Source organism: Cololabis saira, chromosome 21 (assembly GCF_033807715.1).
Source record: "Cololabis saira isolate AMF1-May2022 chromosome 21, fColSai1.1, whole genome shotgun sequence".
Taxonomy (NCBI): domain Eukaryota; kingdom Metazoa; phylum Chordata; class Actinopteri; order Beloniformes; family Belonidae; genus Cololabis; species Cololabis saira.
The window spans coordinates 20,578,227-20,605,004 of record NC_084607.1 but is presented as its reverse complement, the minus strand read 5'-3'; the positions used below and the strand labels follow the sequence as shown (position 1 = coordinate 20,605,004).

The 26,778-nt window shown below is 39.6% G+C and overlaps 2 protein-coding genes across 2 annotated transcripts; both read right to left on the bottom strand.

The window, feature by feature from the left end:
* Positions 1–1,525: 1,525 nt before the first annotated feature.
* Positions 1,526–10,428, bottom strand: gaa (alpha glucosidase). Its single transcript, XM_061712250.1, has 19 exons — positions 9,699–10,428; positions 7,434–7,585; positions 7,091–7,256; positions 6,765–6,861; positions 6,212–6,331; positions 5,954–6,072; positions 5,539–5,670; positions 5,274–5,384; positions 5,038–5,151; positions 4,810–4,894; positions 4,584–4,701; positions 4,101–4,234; positions 3,784–3,935; positions 3,373–3,521; positions 3,118–3,259; positions 2,898–2,996; positions 2,409–2,573; positions 2,077–2,229; positions 1,526–1,979 (listed from the first exon to the last, which is right to left on the bottom strand). The coding sequence occupies exons 1-19, from the start codon at positions 10,224–10,226 to the stop codon at positions 1,911–1,913; spliced, it is 2,805 nt and encodes a 934-aa protein (XP_061568234.1). The 5' UTR covers positions 10,227–10,428; the 3' UTR covers positions 1,526–1,910.
* A 4,407-nt stretch (positions 10,429–14,835) lies between these two features.
* On the bottom strand, positions 14,836–22,413 carry LOC133421547 (sterile alpha motif domain-containing protein 9-like). The gene is made up of 2 exons (XM_061711202.1): positions 22,410–22,413; positions 14,836–19,693 (listed from the first exon to the last, which is right to left on the bottom strand). The coding sequence occupies exons 1-2, from the start codon at positions 22,411–22,413 to the stop codon at positions 15,066–15,068; spliced, it is 4,632 nt and encodes a 1,543-aa protein (XP_061567186.1). The 3' UTR covers positions 14,836–15,065.
* Between the last annotated feature and the right edge of the window lie 4,365 nt (positions 22,414–26,778).

Here is a 26,778-nt window from a genome sequence, read left to right as displayed (position 1 = left end):
ATTTTGCTTAGTGATTTTCATGCTTAAAATTGACCGAAATAAAGATGAACTAACTAACTAACTAACTAACTAAAAATCCTAATGCATCACTAATTCAATAACTTAAAGATATAAAACTTGAATTTCTTCTGAAATTCTTCTCCCTCTATCATAATATTATATAAGGGTTTTACATTTTTCAGAAGACACAGAATTTTAATACCTTAGAAAGATACTTTTTTCAGTTTTTTTATTTATCTCAAAAATACTCTAAATTTAAAAAACAAACAAACAAAAAACACACAATTGAATTGATCCAATTCAGTGCACCAGTAATCAGCAAAAATCTGAACCAGAAAACACTACATTAATATGGTTCGATATAATTAGATTCTACTTACAGAAGTTGACAACTTAGAAGAATAGGCAGTGCAAATGTTAAGCACTTAACAAGCTGTTGTATGGATGCAATGCCTCAAACAAATCTGTCGCTGTCACTGCAGCAAAAAAGCAGCTAATCATTTCAACAGCAGTGGTAAAAGAGCAGTCTTCAGTCAGGTCTCACAGTTCCTTCGCAACAACTGCCTGTATGATCCCCATCAGTCTGGCTTTAGGCAGGGGCACTCAACTGAAACAGCTCTCCTGTCAGTTATAGAGTCACTACGGGCTGCCAGATCCGCTGGTTTATCCTCAGTCGTCATACTGCTTGACCTGTCCGCTGCCTTTGACACGGTCAACCACCACATCCTCTTCTCCACACTCTCAAAGCTTGGCATTTCAGGATCTGTCCTCTTGTGGTTTATGTCTTACCTCGCAGGAAGATCCTTCAGAGTGTCATGGCAAGGACGAGTGTCCAGATGGCATGAGCTGACAAAAAGGGTACCACAGGGATCGGTGCTTGGCCCTCTTCTCTTTTCACTGTACACATCTCACTAGGTGAAATCATCAGCTCTCATGGCTTCTCCTACCACTGCTATACCGATGACACCCAACTCTTCCTTTCCTTCCCACCTGGCGACACTGCCGTCTCATTACGAATATCAGCCTCTCTTTCTGATATCTCTGCATAGATGAAGGACCGCCTTGGTTTCCCGGGCTTGCAGATTCGCTCTTTACAACATCAGGAAAATCCGACCCTACCTGATAGAACATACGGCACGGCTCTTGGTTCAGGCTCTCATCATGTCACGCATCGACTACTGTAATTCCTTGTTGGTCGGCCATCCTGCATGCTCAGTTAAACCTCTGCAGATGATCCAGAATGCAGCAGCACGTCTGGTCTTCAACCAGCCCAAGAGAGCTCATGTCAATTACCCAAACAGATCCTGCCTACCTTCACTCCTTCATCCACAGCTACACTCCCTCTCGACAGCTCCGCTCAGTCAGTGAAAGACGCCTGGTGCTTCCACCACAACGTGGTGTCAAATCAGTAGCCAGACTCTTCTCTTCCATTGATTCCACCATTGTTCCCCGATGGTGGAATCACCTACCAAACTGCTTATCCGGAGGGTCCGTAACTACTTTTAAGAGCAAGACTCCTTAAGGAGCATTTCTGGATCTAGTAAACTTCTCTGCTCATCAGAATGAGTTAGAAAACATCTCCAGCTCTTAGGATGACTCAGCACTAAGAAAGCTGCCTGGACTTATGACAAGATGATTGTGAATTTAAGACCTAGTTTTGCTGAATACTAGGTTCTACTGTTGTAGGGTGGGATGGGAACGAAATAAAAATCCTCTAACACTGGCATGGCAGCCCCTGTGTCCAACTGGACTCACAGGAGTCTGACCAGCACTGACCATGCGGGACCCTCCTATGTGATTTCTTGCTTGTGTTGTTCTCTCAGATGTAAATCGCTTTGGATAAAAACATCTGCTAAATCGCAGTAGAAGTAGTAGGTAAAAGGTTCCCTAAGGCACATAGATGATGAAGTTCACCAGAGAGCCCACTGGACTGTAAACACCTTGGACATGGGTAAAGTCAGGCTAGTCACTGTCAAGACCTATGAGAAGAAACACAAAGATGCTGTTGACATGAAGGATAGAAAGATATAGAAAGCTACTCTTTAAAAAATTACTCCTGAGTGACACAAAACTCACCTTAGTGTCAGCACAATATGTAAACTCACTGACTTTCTCTCCATTTGCCAATATATACAGAGGTCGTGAGGGAACGCCAAACACCTGAAGCCCCCCCAACAATAGACTGTCCAGAGCACCATTCAGCGTCAGAGGTTCACTAACGATCTGAGACTGAAACCAAGACAGACATATATAGAGAAAAAAGATGCATTTCCTAGTAAAATATATTAAAGAAAAAAAGACAGTTATACACGACTTTTATTGTGAAAACATTCAAACTTTTGAAATCTCACATCCAGACATCGCCTCAGCATCTTTCTAAATACAAACACCACTCATCACCTTCCTACCTTACTGGCGGTGAAGACAACATAACAATAATCTTGCATTTCAAAGGTTTCCAAACTATCTCCATCATCCCAGAACAAGTCGCCCCAGGCCCGGCCAGCTGCTGACAGCGCCACCGTCAGGAAGAAAGGGTTTTCCCGAGAGGCTGTGGTTGTCAAAGCAGGCTCCTTCAGACAGGAAGATCGAGAATATATATATATATATATATATATATATATATATATATATATATATATACTGTATATATATGCTACAGCAAACTGTAACATCAGAATGAACCCCTACACACACTAAACGGTTGTATTCTGCTTGTTCATCTCATACTTTGAATATATAATCAGCCAAAAGGCTTGTGTGGTGCTTGTTTCAGACATTTCATTAATATCCCATCACATAAAAAAAAAATTATATATCACATTTTCTCTCCAATAGAACCAAAACATTACAAAACCAAGCTGTCTTCTGCAGCGTTCTCCAGAGCAGACACCCACCTGCTGGGGGATAATATGCCCCTCCCTCACATGAACGTTGATGGTGTCCAGAGGGGCTGGTAGGCGCACGTACTGACCCTTACTGGAAAAGGGCTGACCCTTGAAAGAGCAAAGGAAACTTTCGTGACCACTAAGGTCTTGTCTCTCTGTTGGACTCATAATATCTGGTATTCTGTATCAGTTCAAGATGGAAACATTGAAGCAAACTGTGCCGACTCACATCATGAAGGCGGTACCAAGTGCCATTTGGTAGGTATGCATTCAGTTCTACTGCCCCCTGCTCTAAAACAGGGCTGACGAGAAGTGAACTCCCCCACAAGAACTGCTGGTCTATCATCTGACAGCTGGGGTCAGTGGGGAACCTAAGACCAAAAAAATATTAAAAGAAAACAGCCATAGATTTATCATGTTGTTTACATTCCACAGCAGCGGATAAAAAGTTCATATTAAAAAGAGAGGAAGCAGAAACCCATACTCCATGAAGAGGGGCCTGGCAACAGTGTCAGCAGAAGTGTGTGCATGATGGAAGAGTGTGTAGAGGAAAGGGAGAAGAGAGTAGCGGAGGTTCAGCGCACTCCGCATGGCTGCCTGGGCCTTCTGTCCGAATACGTACGGCTCCTGAGGCTGATGGCCAAGACCAGCAGAAACATACAGTTAATCAGAAGAGAGAGAGTTAGCTCTATTTCTAATACATTAAACAGATGGTCTCTCTGCTCTGGACACCCTGGAAAATAACATCCAGACCAGAGCCCTGGTTCATCATAAAACCACATGACATTTGCTGGAAAAGACATCTAGAGATGTGCATTTGAAAGAACTCAGTGAAACACAGGTATCATTATCAGGCGTTACATTTACAGTCACAAAAGCAGTGTGTGCGGCTCACAGCATTGGGCTTGTCATTGTGATTTCTCATAAATGGGTAGAAGGCGCCAAGCTGCATCCATCGCACACACAACTCCTCAGTGGTGTTGCCTCCAAAGCCACAGATGTCTGCTCCCACCAGAGGCACCCCGAAAAGGCTGAACTGTAGCACCGCTGGAAAGAAAAGATGCTAAAAGTCATTCTATCCACTACTTAACTGTGGTAAGAAAAACAAATTAACAAAAAAATAATATCTACCATACCTATGTCCATCAAAAACAAGACTAGAAACCAAATCAGGGACACGTTCAAAATATTGTTTAAATCACATGTATTTACCGGGGATGGAGAACCGAAGCTGGTCCCAGTCACTCCTCACATCGCCAGTCCATACCCCAGAGAAGCGGCCGATGCCGGGGAAAGAGGAGCGAGACAAAACAAAGGGTCTTTTCTTCCGAATCTTCATGAGAGAACTGAGGACAGCCACATAACGAAAGGGGAAAATATACTAGTGTATCATCAACTCGAAGCAGGCTCTGGCGAAAGCTCAAATGAGCTCTTTCATTATTCGAAGCCTTAAAGCTAAACCATTACTCACACGAATGCTACACACCATTATCGAATGTTATCTAAGTTTAAATGTGATGAGTTTTATGAATTGTGTCTCAACTGATGTCAAAAGACTGACTTGTCTCCATACAATGCTTTCTCTTTCATCTATAAAACCAATTTTTTTACCTAAAACTTCCAATTTTGTATTCTGCTTTTATTGTATAGTTTTAACTCTTAAATGTTCTATTTAATAACTCTCTTACTCCTAACCTGTGTGTTGCGTAAGCTTCAGTCAGTCCATAAAGGTTGTGCAGGTTGTAGTGAGTGGACAGCTTCTGCTGAGCTGACATACAGAGAGTTCCTGAGTTCAAGTGGCCTCCAACCACCCCTGTGTGTGCAATGTTCAGAGAAACAGGACCCAGATTAGTCATGTATTTTATGAATTTATGTTTGCCTTCTGTTAAATGTTAATAGCCTGTTGTATAGATATACTTACTGGGTGTGTAAGGCGGTCTCTCAAGATCATCGTCAGGACAGCCCTCCATTGAGCCCTGGACAAAACTGGCTGGTTCATTCATATCCTAAAGAGTAAAACCCAAAGCAAGTTATTATTCTAGAGATCCGTAGGGCCAAAAATAAACAAACATGTATCATTTAAGTCTTGCATATAATTTGGCTAAATAAGATTCAGTCTGTTGGTGTGTGTGTGCTTCTATGCACATACAATCCACAGACCATCCACAGGAACTTTAGTATGAAAATCTCTGATGCAGTCCTCCCACCACTGCTGAGTCTCTGCGTTGGTGAAGTCGGGGAAAACTGTCGGGCCCGGCCAAACCTGCATGGACAGACAGGACGTGTAGTAGAGGACGACCCCGCTCCAGTTATATGAGGTTATACGCAAACTCAGCACACTTCACAGCTACAGTAGAGATTCTCAGGGAAAAAAAGAAGTCTAACCTTCCCTATCAGAAGGTCTCCTGTAGCATTTTTGATAAAAACATCTCGTTTCAGTCCATCTTCAAAGGAAGGGTAAGTTCCAGGAGGGCTGGTGCTGCTGATCCCTGGATCCTGAAGCACAAACCAGCAGATGATGCTTCAGACACATGTTCAGATATCTTTGCTGCCATCTAGTGGCAGAAAACGGTGGATGACTTCTCGTCATCATGTGCAAAACAACATAAGTAAAGGTTTCTGAGATAGCTTAAAGTCAAAGATGTCACACCAGAATCAGGATGTACTTCATGCCCTCTTTATGAAACTCCTCCACCATCTCCGGTAGGTCTCCAAATCGCTGTGGGTCAAAGGTGAACACCCTTCGCTTATACGCATAGTCCAGGTCATTCCACTGTACATCCTGGGGGGGCGGGACAAGCACACAAAAAAAAACCACACATATCTGTGACTGACCACAACTCCACCGCTATACCACTAGAAGAGATACTGAGGCCACTGTAATACTAGGGGGGAAAAAAAGCTTTAGACATTTTTCTATACCTTTATTTCTTATACCTTTTGCCCCGTTAAATATTTCTGATGGGCAGTTGTGTTAATGTTAACTCAAAGGTCTAACACAAGTGTACAACAATCAGAGTGGATGTTGTCTTCTGTATCAAAAAGATCGCATCAGCTTCTTTTACCAAAGGAAAGTTGGCACTGCGCATGTGCTGTGCAACACCGCGGGTAATATTAGTGGTTGCATAACCCCAGCGACACAGATGAAAGCCTAATGACCAGTAGGGAGGCATCATAGGATATCCTTAAAAAAGAAGAAGAAAAAAAAGGGATTCAAATGATTTCCAGTTAAAAACCACACATCTCTTTAGGTACATACACACTACTGCTGTTACTACATGGAGATGTGTTTCCAAAATGTACTCATAGACCTAAAGGCATACCGATGATCTGCTGGTACTGCTGTATAACACTGTGTGAGTCAGGACCCAGGAAAACGTACAAGTCCAAGATTCCACCAGTTGATACCCAGGTGAGCGCGGGGGTCGGTTGAAGTGTCACCTCTACAGAGACATGGAGTTATGTCTTCATCTTATGCACAAAGATGTATAATATCGACATAAACTGAACATCCATATCACTCATTAGAGCCTTAAAAATGAAAAATCTGCACATCGTATATCTGCTGGAGTCCAATACTGTCAAGCTACGCTTTAATGAACGTAGATATGTTATATAAACATATGGTATATTTTACACATTACTTTTTATGTGTTTTTTTTTTTGGAATAAAGTAGCATCTTCCAGTAAGGTAACAAAATAAGTTTTTAAGTTGAATGATCTGGTGTTAAAATATGTTGACATATCCACATCAATATTAGCAGCAACCAAAACAAGCTGGAGCATATTGTAATATTAGATATTTCATCATCCAAATATGGAATATCGTGCTCCAGAAAGCAAATCTGCGGTTTGCTGTGGAAGTGAGAGTACTACCGATTGCATTGCTGTTGAGAAGGAAAACTCCATGTGCCAAGCCATCCTCTTCCTGTACTATATAAAACGGATGTGAGCCGTAGAGATTGGCATCAGCCTGTAGAAAAAGACTGTGTCAGCATTTCAATTACAACAGGAAAGCGGAGGGTAGCTGTTACTGCATGTACTGTATATCAATGTAAAGGGCCAAATAACTGAAGTGATATTTTGATGTATTATTGTTTAAAAGAGAAACGAGGTGTTATTTTACATAATTGAATTCAATATCATATCCTTTGGAGAGATTCTAACCTTTTAGGGTGGTGGAAATGCTGCAACAGACTCACATGAGGTGCCGTGTCTCTGTTCCAGAGAGCCAGAGAGGTCCAGTTAAGGTCCAGGATGAGGGAAGTGTAATGCTCCCCAAGGCCAGACACAAGAGAGGAGGCCAGTGTGGTGGACAGCTGCAGATACTGGTCAGCAAACAGCAGAGGGGCAACCGTGGTGTTCATGCTGGACACAGAGAACAAGGAGAAATGTACAATAAGATCTTTAGAAGACAGTTTGGTCTATCTGTGACTGATCACTGCTTTGCACCAATAACAACAAACAAGAGCAAGCAATTAGATCATTTAATCATGCCCTTTATAAAGGATTCTGAAAGGATTGACGCTGAAGAGAAGTACTTACATCACTCTTCCATTCGATTTCCGTCTCACTATGAAACCAAATGGGTCAGACTGGTATTCAGTGGTATAGAGGACATCCTGGGTATCAACTTTGCTCTGAGGAACACCACCTGGAAGATGAACTTCATACCTCTCAGAAAATGGGTCCTTTATCTTGAGAGACAGCAATTGTAGCAAGCAAGAAGAAAAAAACAACAACAGCACAGCATGTAGGAAAGTAAGAGATCAAATGTCATAGTCCAAGAGATATGGGGGAATAAAATGTTTGTTCTTATCTGACAAGGGCCAAATCGGCCTCAAACAGAGTCACAAATAAATATCAGAATATGGGCTTTGTTGAGTCATATCCAAACCAATATCCTAAATCCTAATGTATTATACAGCAGAAAGTGGGTGTCATAGAATAGGCATTTTTTGGTGATACACCTACTCTGGATGGCTTTACTCTGGCCTGTAGCACCACTTTAAAGAATCTGAGGCAATTTTCAAGAACTGCTTATTTTCATCTACGTAATATTGCCAAAATCAAACACATCCTGTCACAAAAAGATGATGAAAAAATAGTACATGCATTTGTCACCTGAAGGTTAGATTACTGTAACTCCTTGTTATCAGGCTGTACCAGCAAGATGCTAAAGTCTCTCCAGCTGGTTCAGAAAGCCGCCGCTCGTGTGCTAACAAGAACTGGGAAAAAACACCATATCACCCCAATATTAACCTCCTTACACTGGCTCCCTGTAAAAGCCAGAATAGAGTTTAAAGTCCTCCTCACCTATAACGTCCTGAATGGTCAGGCTCCATCCTACCTCAAAGAACTCATAGTTCCCTACTATCCTGCTAGATCTCTGCACTCACAGAATGCAAGATGACTTGTGATTCCTACAGTCTCCAAAAGCAGAATGGGAGGCAGAGACTTCAAATTTCAGGCCCCTAATCTCTGGAATAATCTCCCAGTCTTGGTCCTTAAGGCGGACACACTCTCTGCCTTTAAGAGTAGGCTTAAACAGATAATCACATTAGCCTAGTCTTGATTCAGTCTCAGAGACCTGAAATGGTTGCGGTTTGTGTCTCTGTCTGTTCTTGTGTCTGTTTGTTTGTTTGTTTGTTTTCTCTCACAGATTTCAATGGCTTGTGTGCCTGTTATGCGTTTCCCTGTGTTTTTCTCATTTCAGACTAGCAGCAGATACCATCCCTCACCCGACCCCCCCTCACACATGTTTATATCAATTATAAAAAACGTGTATGTATATATATATATATATATATATATATATATATATATATATATATATATATATATATATATATATATATATATATAAAATTTAATATATATTTAAAAAAAGAGTATGTTTTATGTTTTATATTATGATGTGTGATATCTGATCACTTTTATCACTGATGCTGATCTTTTTCGGATGTTTAAACTTTTTATACATTATTTTATGATGCGTTATATCTGATCACTTTTATCTCTGTTTTTTCATGTTGTCGTGAAGCATCATAAGAGGACCTTTGTTATGATTTTTTTTAATTTGTTTGTTTTATTTTGGTCATCCAAAAAACAATGTTATTACGTCGGTGCAACCATCATCATACAGCACACATGGGGAAAACAGCAAAACCAGAGAGGCACTACAGAGATGGCTCAAATAGATGTGACCAAAAAAGGTGTAGGCTGAAGCATGAGCTTATGATGCCTACCCTATTATCATACAATCAATAATTCAATTCAATTCAATTCAATATTATTTATATAGCGTCTAATGCAACAGATGTTGTCTCTAGACGCTTTCGAGAGACCCAGAACATGACACCGAGCAATTATTACATAAACAATGGCAGGTAAAAACTCCCCAATAGTAGGTAATGTTTATAAGGAAGTGCAGGAAAAAAAAGTTAATGATTGCTAGAGCACAAAAACTAAAGACAAATAAACAAATAGTTTGGGCTATCAAAGTATAAATATACATGTAGTGGGATGTCAATACAAATTTGCGTCCATGTTTTTATAGTATTAGTACTATATACATTAACTGTATAGCAATTTATAGCAATGTATGAATATGTTTACCCATACATGCACAACATTTGACGCTATACAAATAAATTGAATTGGATTGTCAAGTGAAACCTCAAGTTTACTCATTGAATAAAAATATGAATGCAGTAAAACTCCCTTTATTTATATTTGTAACATGAAAATCCCCAAAGAGGACAGCTTAGACTAGTTTATTCATGGCTTCATTAGGTTGTGTGTACTCACAGTGAGGTGCAGGCAGCCTGCAGCCTCCTCTACGACCTCTAGTCTCAGGGTGCGGATATCTTTGGGGAGATGTGAAGGTACGGTTCGAGTCAGGGGGGCAGCCTGCCCATGCATGGTGGGAGTGAAGGGGCCTAGTTTGTATCCCGGGTAGAGCCGGGGGTAGAAGCACCAGGGCGGCCCTGCAGAACCCGGCAGAGCCGCGTAGCAGCATCCGCGCTGCTCGCACTCCGCCCGGCCCAGCAGCCGCTCTCTGCCGCAGGAGAAGCGGCGCGCAGGCGCCATGGCGCACCAACCTGCTCTGGGAATAAGATTATTCTGGGTGTACTCTGGCTGCAGACCGCTTTTTGACAGGTTCTGGGTTTGGGCTGGATTGCCAGCTGGAAGTTCACGAGTTATGCTCCCCTTGTAGTTTCCATTGACTGACCTAAGCGATCTGACTTCGTAGCTGGACGAATAGTTGAGATAGAAGCATGACAGCGAAGACGAGGCGATAAGAAGCACAACAGTGAAGCCATACAACAAAACCATTGTAGCCTATAATAAGCCAAAAGAGGGGTTTTGCGTTAAATTGTTAAAATATACAATACGTTTTGGCCGTTTAGGAGGCGAACTTTTTCAGTTGTCTCTCGGCGTTTATAGCTTTAAACTAAAACCGATCAGCAGGAGAAAAAAGTCCTCTAACTCGGCAATAAATAATGCAAATAAAAAAAAACATCTGCCCCGAAGTGAACAGAAATTATAATATTATTCCCTCTTCAAATGAAATTATTGACGCATCTATGATGGCCACATAAAAGCGAACGTCAATAGTATGGCAAGTAAACTGGGACAAAAAAGATCAACCTGCAACAGATTATGGCCATACACTACAGCAGCAGTGTATCCTATTCAGTTTCCTTTCTGGTTTAATAATAGTAACAGTAATAGTGGGAATCTATCTACACATTTGCTAATATTTTGTTAATATTTTTTTCCGAGTGTTAAAGGTATAGTCTGTGATCATATTCAAAAACATTTATTGTTATACTGGGTGAAATGGTCCTTCCATCCTGAGAGTAGCCAGTGAATAATGTGTTCAGAAAAAGGAAAGAAAAAAAATCCGACCTCTCAGACAGCTTTAATCCTGTAAAAACTCTGACCAATCTGTTTTTTGCGCTCCGAATGGCACTGATTGGTCAGAGGACCAGAGGATTGGCAGGGGGGAAAGAACCAATCAGATGCCTTCATTTTAAGTCCCGCCCACGCCCCCCTCTGTCCCATGCGCGCACTCTGCTTCCAGCCCCTGTGTCCACTTCCCACGGGTCCTCCTCGGCTCAGAGTATCCCAGTGTAACACCCCGCCCCCATTTTGCTGGGACGTCGGGTCCCTCCGCCGAGACACAACTTTTGCGGTATGGGTTCATTGTTGTGTCTAAAAATGATGCGCAGGGCCCATCCAATCAGAAACGGTACACATATTCTGTGATATGTTTTTATATTTATAAAAAAATAAAATTATAAAAAAAATTAAGGATCCTCATAACTTTGATTGGGTGGGCAGGATGCACGTTTGAGTGGGCACAGCACACCCCTGCCCCCCCCTAAAACCGGCCTCGCTTACAGGTGTATATGGGGCAGTTTTGTTGAAAATGTGCTGTCTAAAATGTCCTGGAAAACTGGAGTCCTGCAAATGCGCGTTCCCCAAAGTTTGTGGGGGCGTGGCTTTGGACGGAGCGCTGACGGGAGGGGGAGGAGGGGGTGGGGCTTAGAGGAGGTGCCACTTTCAAATCCTGCTAGCTCTCCAAAATCAAGGACTATACCTTTAATACAATTAATCACTAAAAATCACTTTTTAAAAAATATATATTTATAATTATTTAATAGTTTGCTAGTAATGATTTAGCTCCAACATTGTTGGTATTAATGAGACAGAAAGATATTTTATATGTTTGCTTTTGGTTGTTTTGTTTTTTTTAATAAATTCATAAGACTCAGAAAACCGGATGGATAGGAAGTGTAATTATGGAATATTGGAGAAGGGATTTTACGTTTTACTTCTTCCTACCCCTTTTCAGACATGTTAAACAGGATTGTGCGTTATGTGTATTGTTATGTGTGTGCAGATTGGCTACAAATTTACTTTATAGATTTATTTATTTTGTGTACATTCAGTTAAAATAAATTCATTTATTTATATAAATGTATTCACAAGGGATTATATATCTTCAATTGTGTGTGTATACATGTGTGTACAAGTGAATGTATATCTATTTGTAGATAGATGCATAGATTCATACTAGAGCTAACATTGTTATACAATGGTTTTGACATTAATCTGGAATTAATCAATAAATTAAATGAAATAAAATGTAATGTTTTATTAGTAGGATGCCCAGGTAATGGTCTGAATAGCCTCCAGCTCAGCGCTGAGAGGGATCCAAGAGCGACCATGGTTGTCCAGTGTTTGCCTCCCTCCAGTGGCTCCCCGTAAAATTTAGAATACAATTCAAAATTCTCTTACCTCTGTATTTAGTCCTTTACAGCGTAGCTCCACGGTATTGGAAGACCTCATATTACTTTATGTTCCTAACAGAGCTCTCCGTTCTCAGAGGGCAGCTTTATTCGTAGTTCCTATATAGAGTATCCAAATGTAGATCTGGAGGACGGGCCTTCTGCTATCAGGCACCATTACTATGAAACCAACTTCTAATCTGGGTTAAGGAGGCTGACACCACATTCACCTTTAAAACCAAACTTTAAATGTTTAGTCAAGCACATAGTTACTTTAGTGTGTTAGGGTCAGTAGTCATGGCTGCAGCTACAGACCAACATTAGAGCAGCTCATCTTAAACTTAGCTTCATTGTGGATATGCTGCTATAGAGCTGCTATAGAGATACGCTTCTCTTCCATTTCCTCAGCTCAATCCAGTTATTAATTAGAAGTATCTCATAAGGATAAGGATGCCTATTTTTCTCTTCTGGACATGTTTACAGGCCAGAGCTTCCAGAGCTGCATTATGACCTGCAGTCCCACCCTCAGACCCTCCCAGTGTTTACCTCCATCTGTCTGTATAGATGTCTCTGTTGGATTCCTACTGACATCCTGACCGCCAGTCCCACCCTCTGACCACCTCAGTGTCTGCTGTCTACACCTGTTTATATAGTCATACACCAACTAAACATATATCAGCAATATGTACGTAGAACTCTTAGTAATCCAGCGATTAGATAATGACTACTAATATATTTTGTCTGAGATACCGTTGACAATATATCTGTGCATATTTTGCCTCTTTTCTTCCTCTTCCTGGCTGGCTGTCAGCAGGAGGGTCCCCCTTATGAGCCTCTTAAATGGTTTCTCCTTGCCAGTTTGGCTTAATGTTTTTGTCATAATGGAGTTTATACACCTGCCATTGTTTTCATTGATAATTGGATATGACTCAACAAAGCCCATATTCTGATAATAATCTGGGGCCATACTGGGTCTCTGGAAACCTTCTAGACACAATTTGTATTGTTATAGACGCTATATAAATAAAGTTGAATTGAATCTCATGCCGCCACCTTGTTTGTTTGACAAGTCTACCACCAAACATTACAGTCTCCTGGCAGCAGCTCCTTTTTTCTTGCAATCTGTTCCGTTTGCGAGGAACAGAGTTCATGGCTTCTGTTTTCACAGAACTGGATCAGTGCTTAACCCTTGTAAGTCATTAGGGACTTTTCTGTCCTTCAGGCAGTTTTTCCATCAACTTTATTCCCCCATTTTGGTTATTACTCCATATGGAATGTTTTCTTTTTCTTAAAAATGTGTGAAATTCAATTTTCAAATCTTTTAAGGTCGATTATTCAGTGGGCTCAAAACGAATCCCTATAGGAGCAATTTAGTTTACATGACATCACTGTTTTTATGAAAACCAAACATCCATAAAATGAGTTATTTTCATATAATGAAAACGCAACGCAAATCTCACGGGAGTGGGCGGTTTTAACTTTGTTGCGGGCGGGAGCGGGCGGCTAAAAAAAACACTGCAGGATTGGTATGTAGTCTAGCAACAAGATGGAAATCAATGTCGTTGAAAAGAACCTCAAACAAGGTCTTTACAAAACAAAGACAAAGCAAGGCAAGTCATATATTTGGAGAAACTGCGTTTAGTGTCTGTGGGCGCATCTTGGAAGAGAGACGCACAGGATTGGGATTGCAGTCGGGCAGAAATATTCTCTTCCTCCACAGCAATATAATGGCCAAGTGATTCATTTGTTAAATTCATTCAGTTAATTTGTTAATGTTGTCTATTTTATGTTATTTATTACCGTAGTGTTATTTGAGCCACTCATCGTTGCTATAACCTCAATCACATAATTGACGTGTGTACGAAAGGTGAAATAGCTTGTGCGATCATGACAATGATGGATTTGCATCCAACTTTCGCTCAGGCAGCATATGAACACTCAATTATCCATCAAACTCACCATCATTTTAACATTAAATCATATATATTTGTCTAGGACACTTCTCTTGCGGGACGGGAAAAGACACAAAATCAATGCATCTCTATTATTGCATGAATTCTGAGAGTTTTGTGGATGCGGGCGTGAGTGTAGCACACATGTTGCGGGTGCGGGCGGTAATGGTCAGAAATTCAGTGGGAGCAGGATGAAGAAAACAGTCCCGCGCAGGGCTCTAGCAGGGATCTTTTAAAAAGGTCGGTCTTAAATATACCAAAGATTAGTAACAACATTAATTATGATGCATGGTTTTTATTTTTTATATTGCTTTAAATACATAGGCATATAATGGAAAAAAGTTTAATCTCATGGTAAATATTGCAAATAAAGAAATACCAACTAAAAGGTTATTGTTCCTTGGAAAACAATTATTTTAGTATTTCTTAAAAGGAAAACACTATATAACAAGACACTTGTTACACATCTGAAAACAGAGACGTTAACATAATCACATATTTCATTATAATAAAAGTTTTAAAAAATCCTACTAACTGACTTGCAGTTGTCCTTTAATCATTATTAGGATCTCATTATATTTGAAGTATTTGGAATACATTAATATGTTTTGCAGTTAACTGGACTAGCAATGATCTTAAGCTTGTAATAATTTCACAACCTCTGAGTTATATGAAAAAAAAAGAATCACACCTTATATAGAAAGAAATTAAACAAAAAATGAAATATATATACATCAAACCATTGAACATATTACAAAACGATGCATTATCTACATCCTGTCATTATTTCCTAATTTAACCAGCATGACCTAAATGATGAAATTACATAAGGCTTATATTCATAGTTCCTCTTTGCTCTTTGTAATAAGCTGGACTTTCAGCCTCTGCCTCACTAAGTTTATACTCTCCCATTCTTAAAGGACATACTATTTTTTCACAAGAATGTTGTAGGCAACAGGACCTCTAAAGGTGAATCCCAGGTAGAAGGTGATGTTTTCATTACCATGAGGTACAGAGGGGACATTTAGAGGCTGAATTTTAAACTTCGTTTTCTGAGGCCCTTCAAGGTACACCACTCCATCCTCGGTCCATCCTGATACAGGTTTGAGCATCTTGGCAATCTCGTTCATTTTTTTATCATTGCCACCAAACCACTTCATGCTTTTCTCAAAGACTGAGGCCCCTTTTGTGATTTTGTTGAACTGTCTCTTGTGAATAAATTTATTCAGTCCATTCCCATTTCCCAGGAAGAAATGGGTGCAAATCCTTCTTTTCCTCTGAGGAATGTCTTTCATCTTCGTCCAGTAGTTCTTTTCCAGATGCTCGACTGCCGACTGGACAATCTCATACTTCCTTTCTCTCTCGTGGTCTTTGTCACGATCCTCTGGCCAGAACACCATGGTAAGCAAGAAGAGAGCATTTGTCACACATTTCCTTTTATCGGATGGTAAATGAAGACAAAGATCCTGCAGATCTTTGAGATGAGCTACCTTTTGAGTTTGTGGTGTTAGGCAGTTGAGTAAAATGTGGGCCGCAATGTAATTGACAATATCCCTTTGACCAAAGTTGGCCTTCAACGGGTTGCTTGGATAGAGAGAGAGGATATTCTCCAGACGGCAAACTGCATCATTTTGGTTCGTTACCTTGGAGAGGATGTGTATTATGTTACCACTGCAAAGATCGTCAATGATCATGCGTTTGTGGAAAGGTGTCAGGTTAGCTGGGTTCACCTGTCCACGTTGCAGAAGAGCAGCAGAGTCTGTTTCACTGAAGTACTTTCCATACTCAGAAGATTTTTTGGCCCACCATCCAAGAGGATTCCTTATCTTCTCTTCACTGCTTTTTGGGGTTTCGTTTTCATCACCAGTGTCTGTCTGGAAGTAACTGAGATCCTCTGAAATCCATTCCAAGGCATCTTGCATTGTCTTATGCAGGTTTTTTAAACGACCATGAAATGGTTCCCAGACAGACTTTAGTTCTTCTGGAATGTATTCTGTTAGGAGATATTTCTTACATTCTGAGTGGCCACTGGTTTGGTCTGCAAACACTTGCAGTGAGGAGATCAGTTTGAGCAGACTGCATCCAACCTCGACTTCAGAAAAAAACCCTGAAGTGTTGAAGTCTTCCATATCATTGTCAGCTGCCCTTTGACATTCTTGAAAGCACTCCAGGGCTTTCAGGGCAATCTCCACAGCCTCTGCTGTGTTTTGGGGTGTCTTCATTATACTGTCACTTTCAAGTGCTTTCCATTTTGCTTGGAACCATTTTCTGTACACCTGGCCTTTTGTGTCAAGTATGTATGAGTTGTTAGGCAACTGTTGAACTGCTCTTTCTGCCCAGTACTTTGACTCTTCAAACTTCTCGTAAGTATAATGAAGACGAGCAAGTTGCTGTGCAAAGAATGGATCTTGATCGAAGCACTGGAAGGCCTCCTTCAGTAGCTCAATTGCTTTGTCTGGGTTTTTCTCATTTTCACACACATGCTCAATGAAAGGAGAGAAGTTACTATCACATTCATCTCCTTTACTTATTCTGGACCGCCTTATGAAGAGTTGTCTCAAAAATGAGAGGTACTCCTTCCTTCCAAATCGGTGGTCAAAAAGCACCTTCTCATGGAGCAGATTCATTGCCAATGCGCTTTGGGTGTCTTTTTGTCCCAGAAGCTGTTGAAGAATTTCTTTTGCAACAAGTGAGTGGATGATTTTGATTGACTTGATGTGTGTAGTGTCATCTCTGAGGTGCAAGAAGACTAGTTTAGCCGGATCACTGAGGGATCTCTCAAACTCATGCTGGCGAAACCTCTCCATGTGAAAGGTTAAGCCAAGCAAGGCCTCACAGTGGGACTGAGAGATGAAGGAGTTCTGAACATATGTGTTCAGCAACGCAACATAGTGCATGAGGCGAATCTCAACTGATTGTCGGTCAACATCTTGGAGCACATTCTTCACAAAGTGTTGAATGTATTCTTCTGAGAATTCTTCGCTCAGTAAAACAAATGTCAGGATGAACTCAGGAGCATGTCGTTCCTCAAGCACTTGCCGTTTTCCAGCAAACATCCTCTTCTCTTGATTGGACAGCTTGTGAGTGACAGACACATTCTGTAATGGGGACTCCTTGCATCTCCTTTGTGGGTCAGGAGAACGTCTGCAGCTCAACAAAATAAAACACAGAGTTCCTTTCTGGATTTCTTTGATTTTAATGGCAACCTCAAGTTCATTCCTGAGTTCATCCAGATATTCTTTCTCCGTGTCTTCAATGAGGAGCAACACAGGGAGGCACTTCTGAGGATCTTTTTCTTCATACTCTCTTAGATGTACTGCATGCTGTGCAACCATAGAAGCTGGGTTGAATGAAGATTTCACAAGTGCACACCGTAGATCTTTTCTCTTGTTCCACAGCACTTGTCTTGCCACTGTACTGCCACCACTTCCTGGTTGATGGTAGATGTTCACACAATTCACAGGGCTCTGATCAGCACTGCATCTCAAACCATCATTGAGAAGTTTGCATGTTTCATGATAGGCATCTCTTTCAATTACCTCTTTGACATGTTTGTTCTCAGCAAGCCATAAATTCAGCCAGGTCACTCTCCCACCACGGTAAAACTGAAGTTCAATTTTTTCTTTGTCCTCATTGATGGAGTCTTCGGTTGTTTCATCACAATGATCGATTGTCAGAATGTCCAGACAATACATTTGTTCCTCTAACTTAGTTTCAAGAAGACATCTTCCCTTTACAAATACTGGCAGATGTTTACTGGCACATGCTTTTACAGGCTGTACTTGCTGCAGTGTTGCATCAAGGTGACTCATTTTCATCCCAACAACACTGGCATTGTTGAGAGTTTCTTTTCCACACAAGCCTTCTGCAAAGCCTTGCCACTTCTGGAAGTTTTCCTCAGATTCACAGATGCAGATGATGTCCTCATGGCCCTCCATGTCTGTGAAAAACTCATCAAAGGTGTGTAGGAGTGGTTTCTCGACTGGTGACGTAAGAAGGAAAATAACCTGAAATGCCGCTTTTGGCAAGATTTGTTTACAGATCAATAATACAGATTCCCGGAGCAAAATTTTCTTTTTCTTGATCCAGGTCATTTCGTCACACTGAGTTTCATCCCCTTTAAAGTCAGTGCGCCCATTGCAAAAGATCCAACTAGTTTGTTCGAAAAGATGCAGATGTCTTGTGAATTCTTCGATGCTCATGCTATCAGGCTTCCTGTAGCTGTGCAGAAAATGCATGTTTGCAGCATGGTGCTGAAGATATCTACTGCAAAGACCAGATATCTTTGAGTCTGGGTCAAAGTCAAAAACACAGAAAATGTTCATGTTGAGCAGCCAGTGAATACTGCAAAGGTCATCGGGTTTGAATTTGTTTGTGACCAGAATTAACCATTTTTCCTTTTCGATTAATTTCTTTCCGCTAGTCATTAACATTGTAAGCTTCCTTCCAAGATCTTGGGACATCGATGGAGCACTGAAGAACTGATTTCTTTCTGCATCATCTCTCTGTGTATCACGATCTTTGATTCGCTGGTAGAAATCATTCAAGTCCTTGTCTATCACCGGCTCTGTTTTTGAGCCTACTCTTCGTAGAACCACTTTTTTCTCATATTGCACTTTGTTAGTTGCCTCGTTGAACTTTGGCAAGCAGACTGCATAAACCTTCCCCTTAACAATGGTTATGGAAGGCAGAATATCAACCTCTACCACATATCTCTTTTCAGTACTTTCTCGATCAATAACCTCAATGAACCTTGGTGGTCGCACACACTGACGTACATGTTCATTGTCGGTGGAGAAGCTCTTTTCAATGTAGTCCAAGGCATCTGTATAGATGTCCTTCTCTTTAACAGGGATACCAATTATTTCTCCATGGACATACCCTCCATTTTCCTTGCTATCCATCACACCAAAGTGTATCGTGCCATTTGATCTGATATTCATACAGCCAGTAGCAAATTTAAGAACCTCATTAGCAAACTTTGCTTGGAGTCTTGTGCGGTCCAATGTTGCAGCTACAGCAAGAGACTTATATTCATGGCATGGAGATGTCAGATTGGAAACACCGGATTCAGGAAGCAGCACTCTGTGCTTTGTATAGTTGAAATCAATCCCTTCTTCATCAAATGGCCGTGGTTTGCAGTCCTCCTTTGAGGCACACATGTGTCGTTCCATTGTAGTTTGGTTTTCCCCAGAGGCACCGTGATCTCTGACAGGAGCTTCTGCTGGAGACGTTCCATCTTCTGTAGGAACTGATCTCTGATTACTCTTTTGCTGTACATCAGATTTCTTGAGACTAGTGCATTTTCTAGTCCCCTGAGATTTTTCGTTGGACTTGAGAAGCTCGTCCCTTTTTTGAATAATCTTACGGGCCGGCCCTGGTTTCATAGAAATCTTATTTTTCAAATAGTCCACATTCAATGCAAGGAGAGCTTTTCCATTTACTTTTTTTTCATTCAACTTTTTAACATACTGCTGCTTCACTCCAATCGATGTTAACCAGGTGCTTACTTCAGCCTCTGTCCAGTCCTGAGGCGACTGCTCAAGTTCGTCAGCTAAAACAGTAAAAAAATGACAAAGATTAAAATGTTGGATTATAAATCTTGGGACGCACCCTAGAATGAGAGAAATGAAAGAAACACTTAGAGATGTTTAGAAGTAGCACATACATTTAACTTTCCACATTTTTAAATTTTCCCATGGAAAAGGAAATATGCTATTCTGTATCTTACTACTTTTCAGTCATGTCAAAATGTATTTAGTGTTATACTTCCTGTTTGATCAATCCCCCAACCTTAGCTGTAGGACTTCCCTCCCCGCTCACTGATCTACTGTTTTTAGTTAAATATAGACATTTTATCTTTTGTTATTTACTTGTGTACTGTGATGGAACCATGATGATAAATGTTTTGCTATTTATGGAATGACACAGATTTCCTTTATTTGAGGAAAAGTCCATCGCTGCACCACATAAAGGCGAACAACCACACACACACACTTCTACAGGCAATCTAAATCCCACAATTAGCCTAATACATGTTTTTAGACTGTAGGATGAAACCAAAGTACACAGGGAAAACCCACGCAACCATGGGGAGAACATGCAAACTCTACATAGATAGGCTCCTACAGAAATTCAAACCAGGAGCCTTTTAAACCTGCTAGGCAACATTGCTAATTTTCATTTATTTGAATTTCTTAAAAGGAATCCTTGTTAAGACAAAAATATTTGGTTTAAACTGCCTTCAGTCACTGAACTGACTTGTTAAAGTAAACACTTAAAAAATCATGTTAATTAAATTTCCAGATTAGTTGCTTGATTAAACTACTTCTCTGAACCGATCAGGACTTTTTTTCTATCCAATAAAGGTATTCACTGTAAAAGCAGAACTATATTCCTGTGCTTCTATTGTACTTGATCAGTAGCCTGTTGTACATAAACCTGTCAAAGCAGGATGTTTTTGCCAATATTCCAAATATAATCTTACTTTCTCTCTGAGTAACCAAAATACATGTAAATATAGTATAGTTGAAATGACCAACGTATCACTGAGCAAACTGTGCCAATTAATGGCATCTTAGACATTTTTAAAAGACCTCAACAACAAATCCATTTGACATCACTCCTAAAAATGGAAGTAATAGTGTTGTAAGATGTTGACTTAGTGTAATGTTTCATAGTTTCTTTTGACCGGTGGTCATGTGTCACTAGAAAATCCAAAAGATTTTCTCAAAGCAAGTTCTTAAGGATTTTTTGTGTAGATCTATTTAAGGTATTTTTTTTAACTGTATACACATACAGTATGCAGGTTATTTTAAATGCTTTATTTATGGTTAATTTAATTCACATTGAATAAATTGTCAGTTCATAGCTGGGGTACAAAAAAGAGGAAAGGTTATAAGAAGTCATAAAAATAAACAAAAGAAGAAGTCGCAATCCTGCCGACAACCTCTCCTTGTTTTCTTTGGGGCTTGGCTGCAGTTGATTTAAATATGAAAATCTTTCAGGGTGGTTCCTCATTCACTTGCCAATTTCCATGTACCTGCACCTACATGCCTTTTCCTCATTGGTTGAACGGTATAACAAGTCTTTTGTTATTTGGCATTAAGCAGTATGGGGTTCAGGTGATATTCTCCCCGAGAGATATACTTCAACCTGATAGATTTATGTTTTAACAAGTCATTCCTTCTACATAAGGAAACATAATACAACATAACACTAATTTTGTAAAAATGCAAAACTAATTATGTTAACGATACAACCTGACTGGAGTTGGTCTTCTGAGTGAAGGACATTGCTGTCTTGAGTGTTCTTTATTGACATTAGTGATTTGCCAGGAGCTGACAATTCCTGGCCTACCAAATCCTGGTCCCACACAACGAAGATTTGATAATTTGAATGTTTTTCCTGCATCAACCTTAAGGTTGTTGAGCTGCTTATTCTGTGCTCACAGAACCTGCCGTTAAATTGTCCTGTCAGAATTCAGCATCCTTGTGCTTGAACGTTTGCATTATGGTTGTTTCATGTGAAAAAAAAAAAAATGCAGTTGGTTGTGAGTGTTAAGAAACATTATTCTATGTGTGTACTCAGTTAATATGTAATTGTACTGCTGTTTTACTGAGGTGCAGTATTTTGTTTTTACCACAGTGAGGCGCAAGTGTACAGGCCAGGGGGCTCATGCGGTGTCATCACGCATAGACATTCTGTTCACGGCAAAAGAAAGTGTGTTGTACTTTGTCTCAAATAAATATGCCAAAACGGCTGAAGATTATATTTGCCTCCGTCGATTGTATTTGCCTCCGAGTTCAACGCTGGTAAGGCTGCAAAGCTCAACAGTGAGTTAGTGAGTAGAATCAGTTGTCCTCTAACTGGAAAGCTGGCAGATCAATCCCTAATGCCATCACACGAAGAAACCAGAGCACTGCTACAGTAGGTATGTAATACAGTTTCTCTATATACCACTTAATAGAGTTTGTTTTACATGTTTCTGTGGAAAAGGAGATATGATTAATATGTTGCATGTGAAAACTTTAACTTTATATAATAAAATCATCAGAAAACAACTAGCTTTTCTGTACATTAAATCTATAGTTCCAAAACGTTATCATATTTTAACTACTGATTTTATCTATTGTTCCTATTTACTGTTTCTTTTGTTTAAATTTGAAATCAAGCTTTTAATTTAGGTTTTAATGTTTTTTTCAAGCACTTTGAATCCCCTTGTTGTTGAATTGTGCTATAGAAATAAACTTGCCTTACATTACACTCACCCATGATTTCTGTTTTCCTTTTATCATTCCATTAATGTCGTCATGTTTTTCTCACCATCTACCTGCAAAAGAAAACATTGTACAATTAAATCCAGCAGTTATCTTGAAGTATTTGGTCCATATTTGCAGTGAAACTTTGAATCTACCATTCTATTTCTCCTGGTACTCACAGAGCCGTACCAAAGTCCATTGGATTTTCTGGAACTGGGTATGAATATTTCACAACTGAACAGTGTAAAATTGTCAAATGTTTTGTAAAATCAGCCCTTCATTAGGTCCAGAAGTATTTGCACAATGACAGTTTTGTTTGTTTGTTTGATTGATACATTATTTGCATTTATAAGCCAACACATTAGATTTGAAATAAAATAAGATTTAACCAAAGTACACCATTTCAGCTTTAATTTAAAAGGTTTCACAAAAATTTGACATTTCATTTTTAGAACTTGCAGCCATTTTAAGCAAAGTACCCTAATTTTCAAGGGCTCGAAAGTGCTAGAATAACTGACTGAAATACATGAATTAGTCTTGTATGCTCTTATCCTGTGTTACTTTACTCCAAATGAAGCAGATACAAAGTCTGGATTTGATTTCAGGTTTTGAGTGCCTACTCAATACAGTTAGCACGGCCACTCACTCATTACCTTCACTCCTCCAAAGTTCTCTGTTGTGAAATGGGCCTGGCACCTCTACCATTCCAGCCACTTCATCAGAATATGTTAAACCAATCGCAACAGGGTGAGGACAGGTTTTATGTGATGACTCATACAGGAGCGTTCAGGAGGAATTAAGATAACTGCAGAACTCCTAAGAATAACTTGGATCAACACATTTTTTTTTTTACTGCAAATGTCATTCACTAGTGGAATCATAGTTAAGACAAAAATACTTGGGTTAAACTGTCTACACTCACTGACCTGATTTGTTGAAGTAGACACTCAAAAAAATCAAATGCATTAAATTGCCAGATTAGTTGCTTACTTGCTTATTTTTTCTACCCAATAAATGTACTGACTGGAAAATCAGGACTATATTCCTGTGTTTCTATTGTACTTGCTCAGTAGCCTGTTGTACATAAGCCTGTCAAAACGGGATGTTTTAGCTAATATTCCAAACGTGATCTAACGTACTCTCTGAGTAACCGTCACACAGCAGGGGAGAGAAAATGGAGAGGAATTATCGCTTGGAATGGGTAAATATAGTTGAAACCACCAACGTAACACTAAGCAAAATCTGCCAATTAGTGGCATCTGAGAAATTTGCGGGTGTGGTCATGTGTCACTAGAAAATCCAAAAGATTTTCTCAAAGGAAGTTCTTAAGGATTTTTTGTGTAGATCTATTTAAGGTATTTTTTTTAACTGTATACACATACAGTATGCAGGTTATTTTAAATGCTTTATTTATGGTTAATTTAATTCACATTGAATAAATTGTCAGTTCATAGCTGGGGTACAACCTCTCCTTGTTTTCTTTGGGGCTTGGCTGCAGTTGATTTAAATATGAAAATCTTTCAGGGTGGTTCCTCATTCACTTGCCAATTTCCATGTACCTGCACCTACATGCCTTTTCCTCATTGGTTGAACGGTATAACAAGTCTTTTGTTATTTGGCATTAAGCAGTATGGGGTTCTGGTGATCTTCTCCCCGAGAGATATACTTCAACCTGATAGATTTATGTTTTAACAAGTCAAAAATCAACTTGAAAATCGCAAAACTGATAATGTTAACAATATAACCTGACTTGATTTGGCCTACTGAGTGAAGGACATTGCTGTCTTGAGTGTTCTTTATTGACATTATTGATTTGCCAGGAGCTGATAATTCCTGGCCTACGCTACGCATATTTGATCATTTAAATGTTTCTCCTGCATCAACCTTGAGGTTCTTGGGCTGCTTATTCTTGCTTATCAGCATCCTTGTGCTTGAACGTTTGCATTATGGTTGTTTCATGTGAAAAAAATAAAATGCAGTTGGTTGTGAGTTAGTTAGTAGAATCAGTTGTCCTCTAACTGGAAAGCAGATCAATCCCTAATGCCATCACGTGTTCCTACTCCACTACGCACCATTCTGGATGTCTTTTGTTGATACAAGACGATGGTTTGTTTCTCTGATTGGTTATATACATATCCAACGGCACCCGGAGGCAGTTTCTATGGTGTTGTACTTGGTAATCAAAGTCGGTTCTGATGGAACCAGACTCATTATTTGTATCAAAAAGTGCGTTTCCATTACCCCGCAATTTGCGCAAAACCAAATATCGAAAAAGAAAACCCGTAATGGAAGTGACCCTTATTCGAAAAAACTCCTGAATATCGAATAAACCTTTCTACCCTTCCAGGGGGTGGTTCTCCAGGCGATTCGATAATCCACCATTGGGTAAAAAAGTGTAATGGCAAGGTGAATTTCCAAGTCTCTGGCATCGCTGGATGTAACATAACCGGTCACTTTAAAGTATTCAAAATGTAGTTTTTAGCATATTTTAACCTCAATAATATGATTTAGTTTTCCTGTAACACTACCTAATCATTATAAATTACATAGAGGCTTTGCCTCTGAATAATTATTTGAATGATCATTCGCTGCCTTCATCATCTGGTTGTTTTCTCAACAACAGCAGCAGCAGTCGCAATAATTTATCAGAGACTCCACAGTGCTAACTTTATCTAACTTTCAGAAATACATTTTCTTTTGCGCTAAAGTGTAATGGAAACGTGTCTAAAATGAAACAGATTTACGATGACTGGTCAGACGACTGATTTACTTCTAGACTTCTTCAAATTGTCTTCACTACACAATAAGATACTTTGGTGCTTTAGAGATGACTTTGATTCACTTGGGCTTTTTTCCCCGTAATTGAAGTGCAGCTTCAGAGCTAGATATGTATATATATAGATATTTTTTTTCTCCCCCACTGTTAAATTGCAGAAGTTACAGAGTAAACATGGTGTCTGGTGGAGGTAGGAGTTTCTTTTATATTATGGTCGGGAAAAAGGAGATAGAATAAAGGAAAATATGATGAAAACTTGTCCTCTTACCTCTGGTAAAAATGGAAAGAAAGCAGTTTAACAAAGTTAGACGTGGACCTGGTCCTGGTAGGATGAGGTTTCAGGTCCGAGCTCCTGTCTGGACTCTGCCTGCTGGCTGCTTGCTGCTCAAAGTTTCTTTATTGGAGAAACACTGGCGAAACTCACATTACTGACCCGCCCTGTTCGTTGAGCATCACATCATACCTCACGGAAGTAGATAAAAGAATTTCAGATACGGAACTGGGCTCTGGAACATGTTGGAGCTGGAAAATGAACAAGTGTAAACTGGTTGTATTTTGTAGGATGGTGGTTTGTTACCATAAACGTTGTATGTTCAGAACCAGCACCATAAATGTATCATAACTCTGCCCGCAGGTTCAACCAATCGTTATGTAATAAACAAGGAAAATAGAGAGCATGACGGGATACACAACCGATAAAAAAGGATCAGTCCTCAGCACAGATCTAATCCTTTTTGTAATCACTCACAGACAAACCCAAAGTGCAATAAGGGTGATTATAGAACTAGTCTCGGAGCGTGGTGGGTGGGGCAACACATTATTCGTGCAAGTTATCTTTCCATCTTCAGTTCGGTGCTTTTAGTGCAATGTCATCTATGGTGAACAGAACAATTTTGCCATTTGTTTCATCATTATTAATTGAAATGAATTTACATGAAAATTAGACATTTAAGTAATATTCTGGAATGAAAACCACCCTACTTGGCATCAATCACGGGGGGGTGCTCTCATATTTGGGTGTGAATGTGTATAGGAGTATCAGTGTGTAGTTGGATGGGAATGCCTGTGTGAATGTCAATTTACAACACTAAAATATAGCATTAAAATTATATTGGATTAATTTCTGCATTACTTTTTATGTAAATGTTTGTTTTTTGTTATTGTTTTTTTTTTAATATAAATTCATAAGACTCAGAAAACCGGATGGATATGAAGTGTAATTATGGAATATTGGAGAAGGGTAGGATTAAATACATTTAACTTTTTCCTGCCCCTTTTCACACATGTTAAACAGGATTGTGTTATGTATATTGTTATGTGTGCGCATGTATATAAGTATGGGGAGAGATTTACTTTATAGATTTATTTATTTTGTGTACATTCAGTTAAAATAGATTCATTTATTTATATAAATTTACTTGCAAGGGATTTTGTATGTTCAAATGTGTGTGTATGTATGTGTGTACAAGTGTATTTATATCTATTTGTAAATACATACATAGATTCATATCTGAGTTAATGTTGTTATACAATGATTTTGACTTGTCTGGAAGGAATCAATAAATTAAATGAAATAAATGTAATGTGTTATTAGCAGGATGC

Bases quoted from the DNA above. Each gene is read 5' to 3' on its own strand.
- gaa (XM_061712250.1), bottom strand. From the start codon at position 10,226: ATGGTTTTGTTGTATGGCTTCACTGTTGTGCTTCTTATCGCCTCGTCT. The intron at 5,385-5,538 runs GTGTGACATCTT...TTTGTGCTTCAG, and splicing joins TGAAGTACATCCTGATTCTG to GATCCAGGGATCAGCAGCAC. The intron at 4,895-5,037 runs GTATGTGCATAG...TTTACTCTTTAG, and splicing joins CTGTGGATGGTCTGTGGATT to GATATGAATGAACCAGCCAG.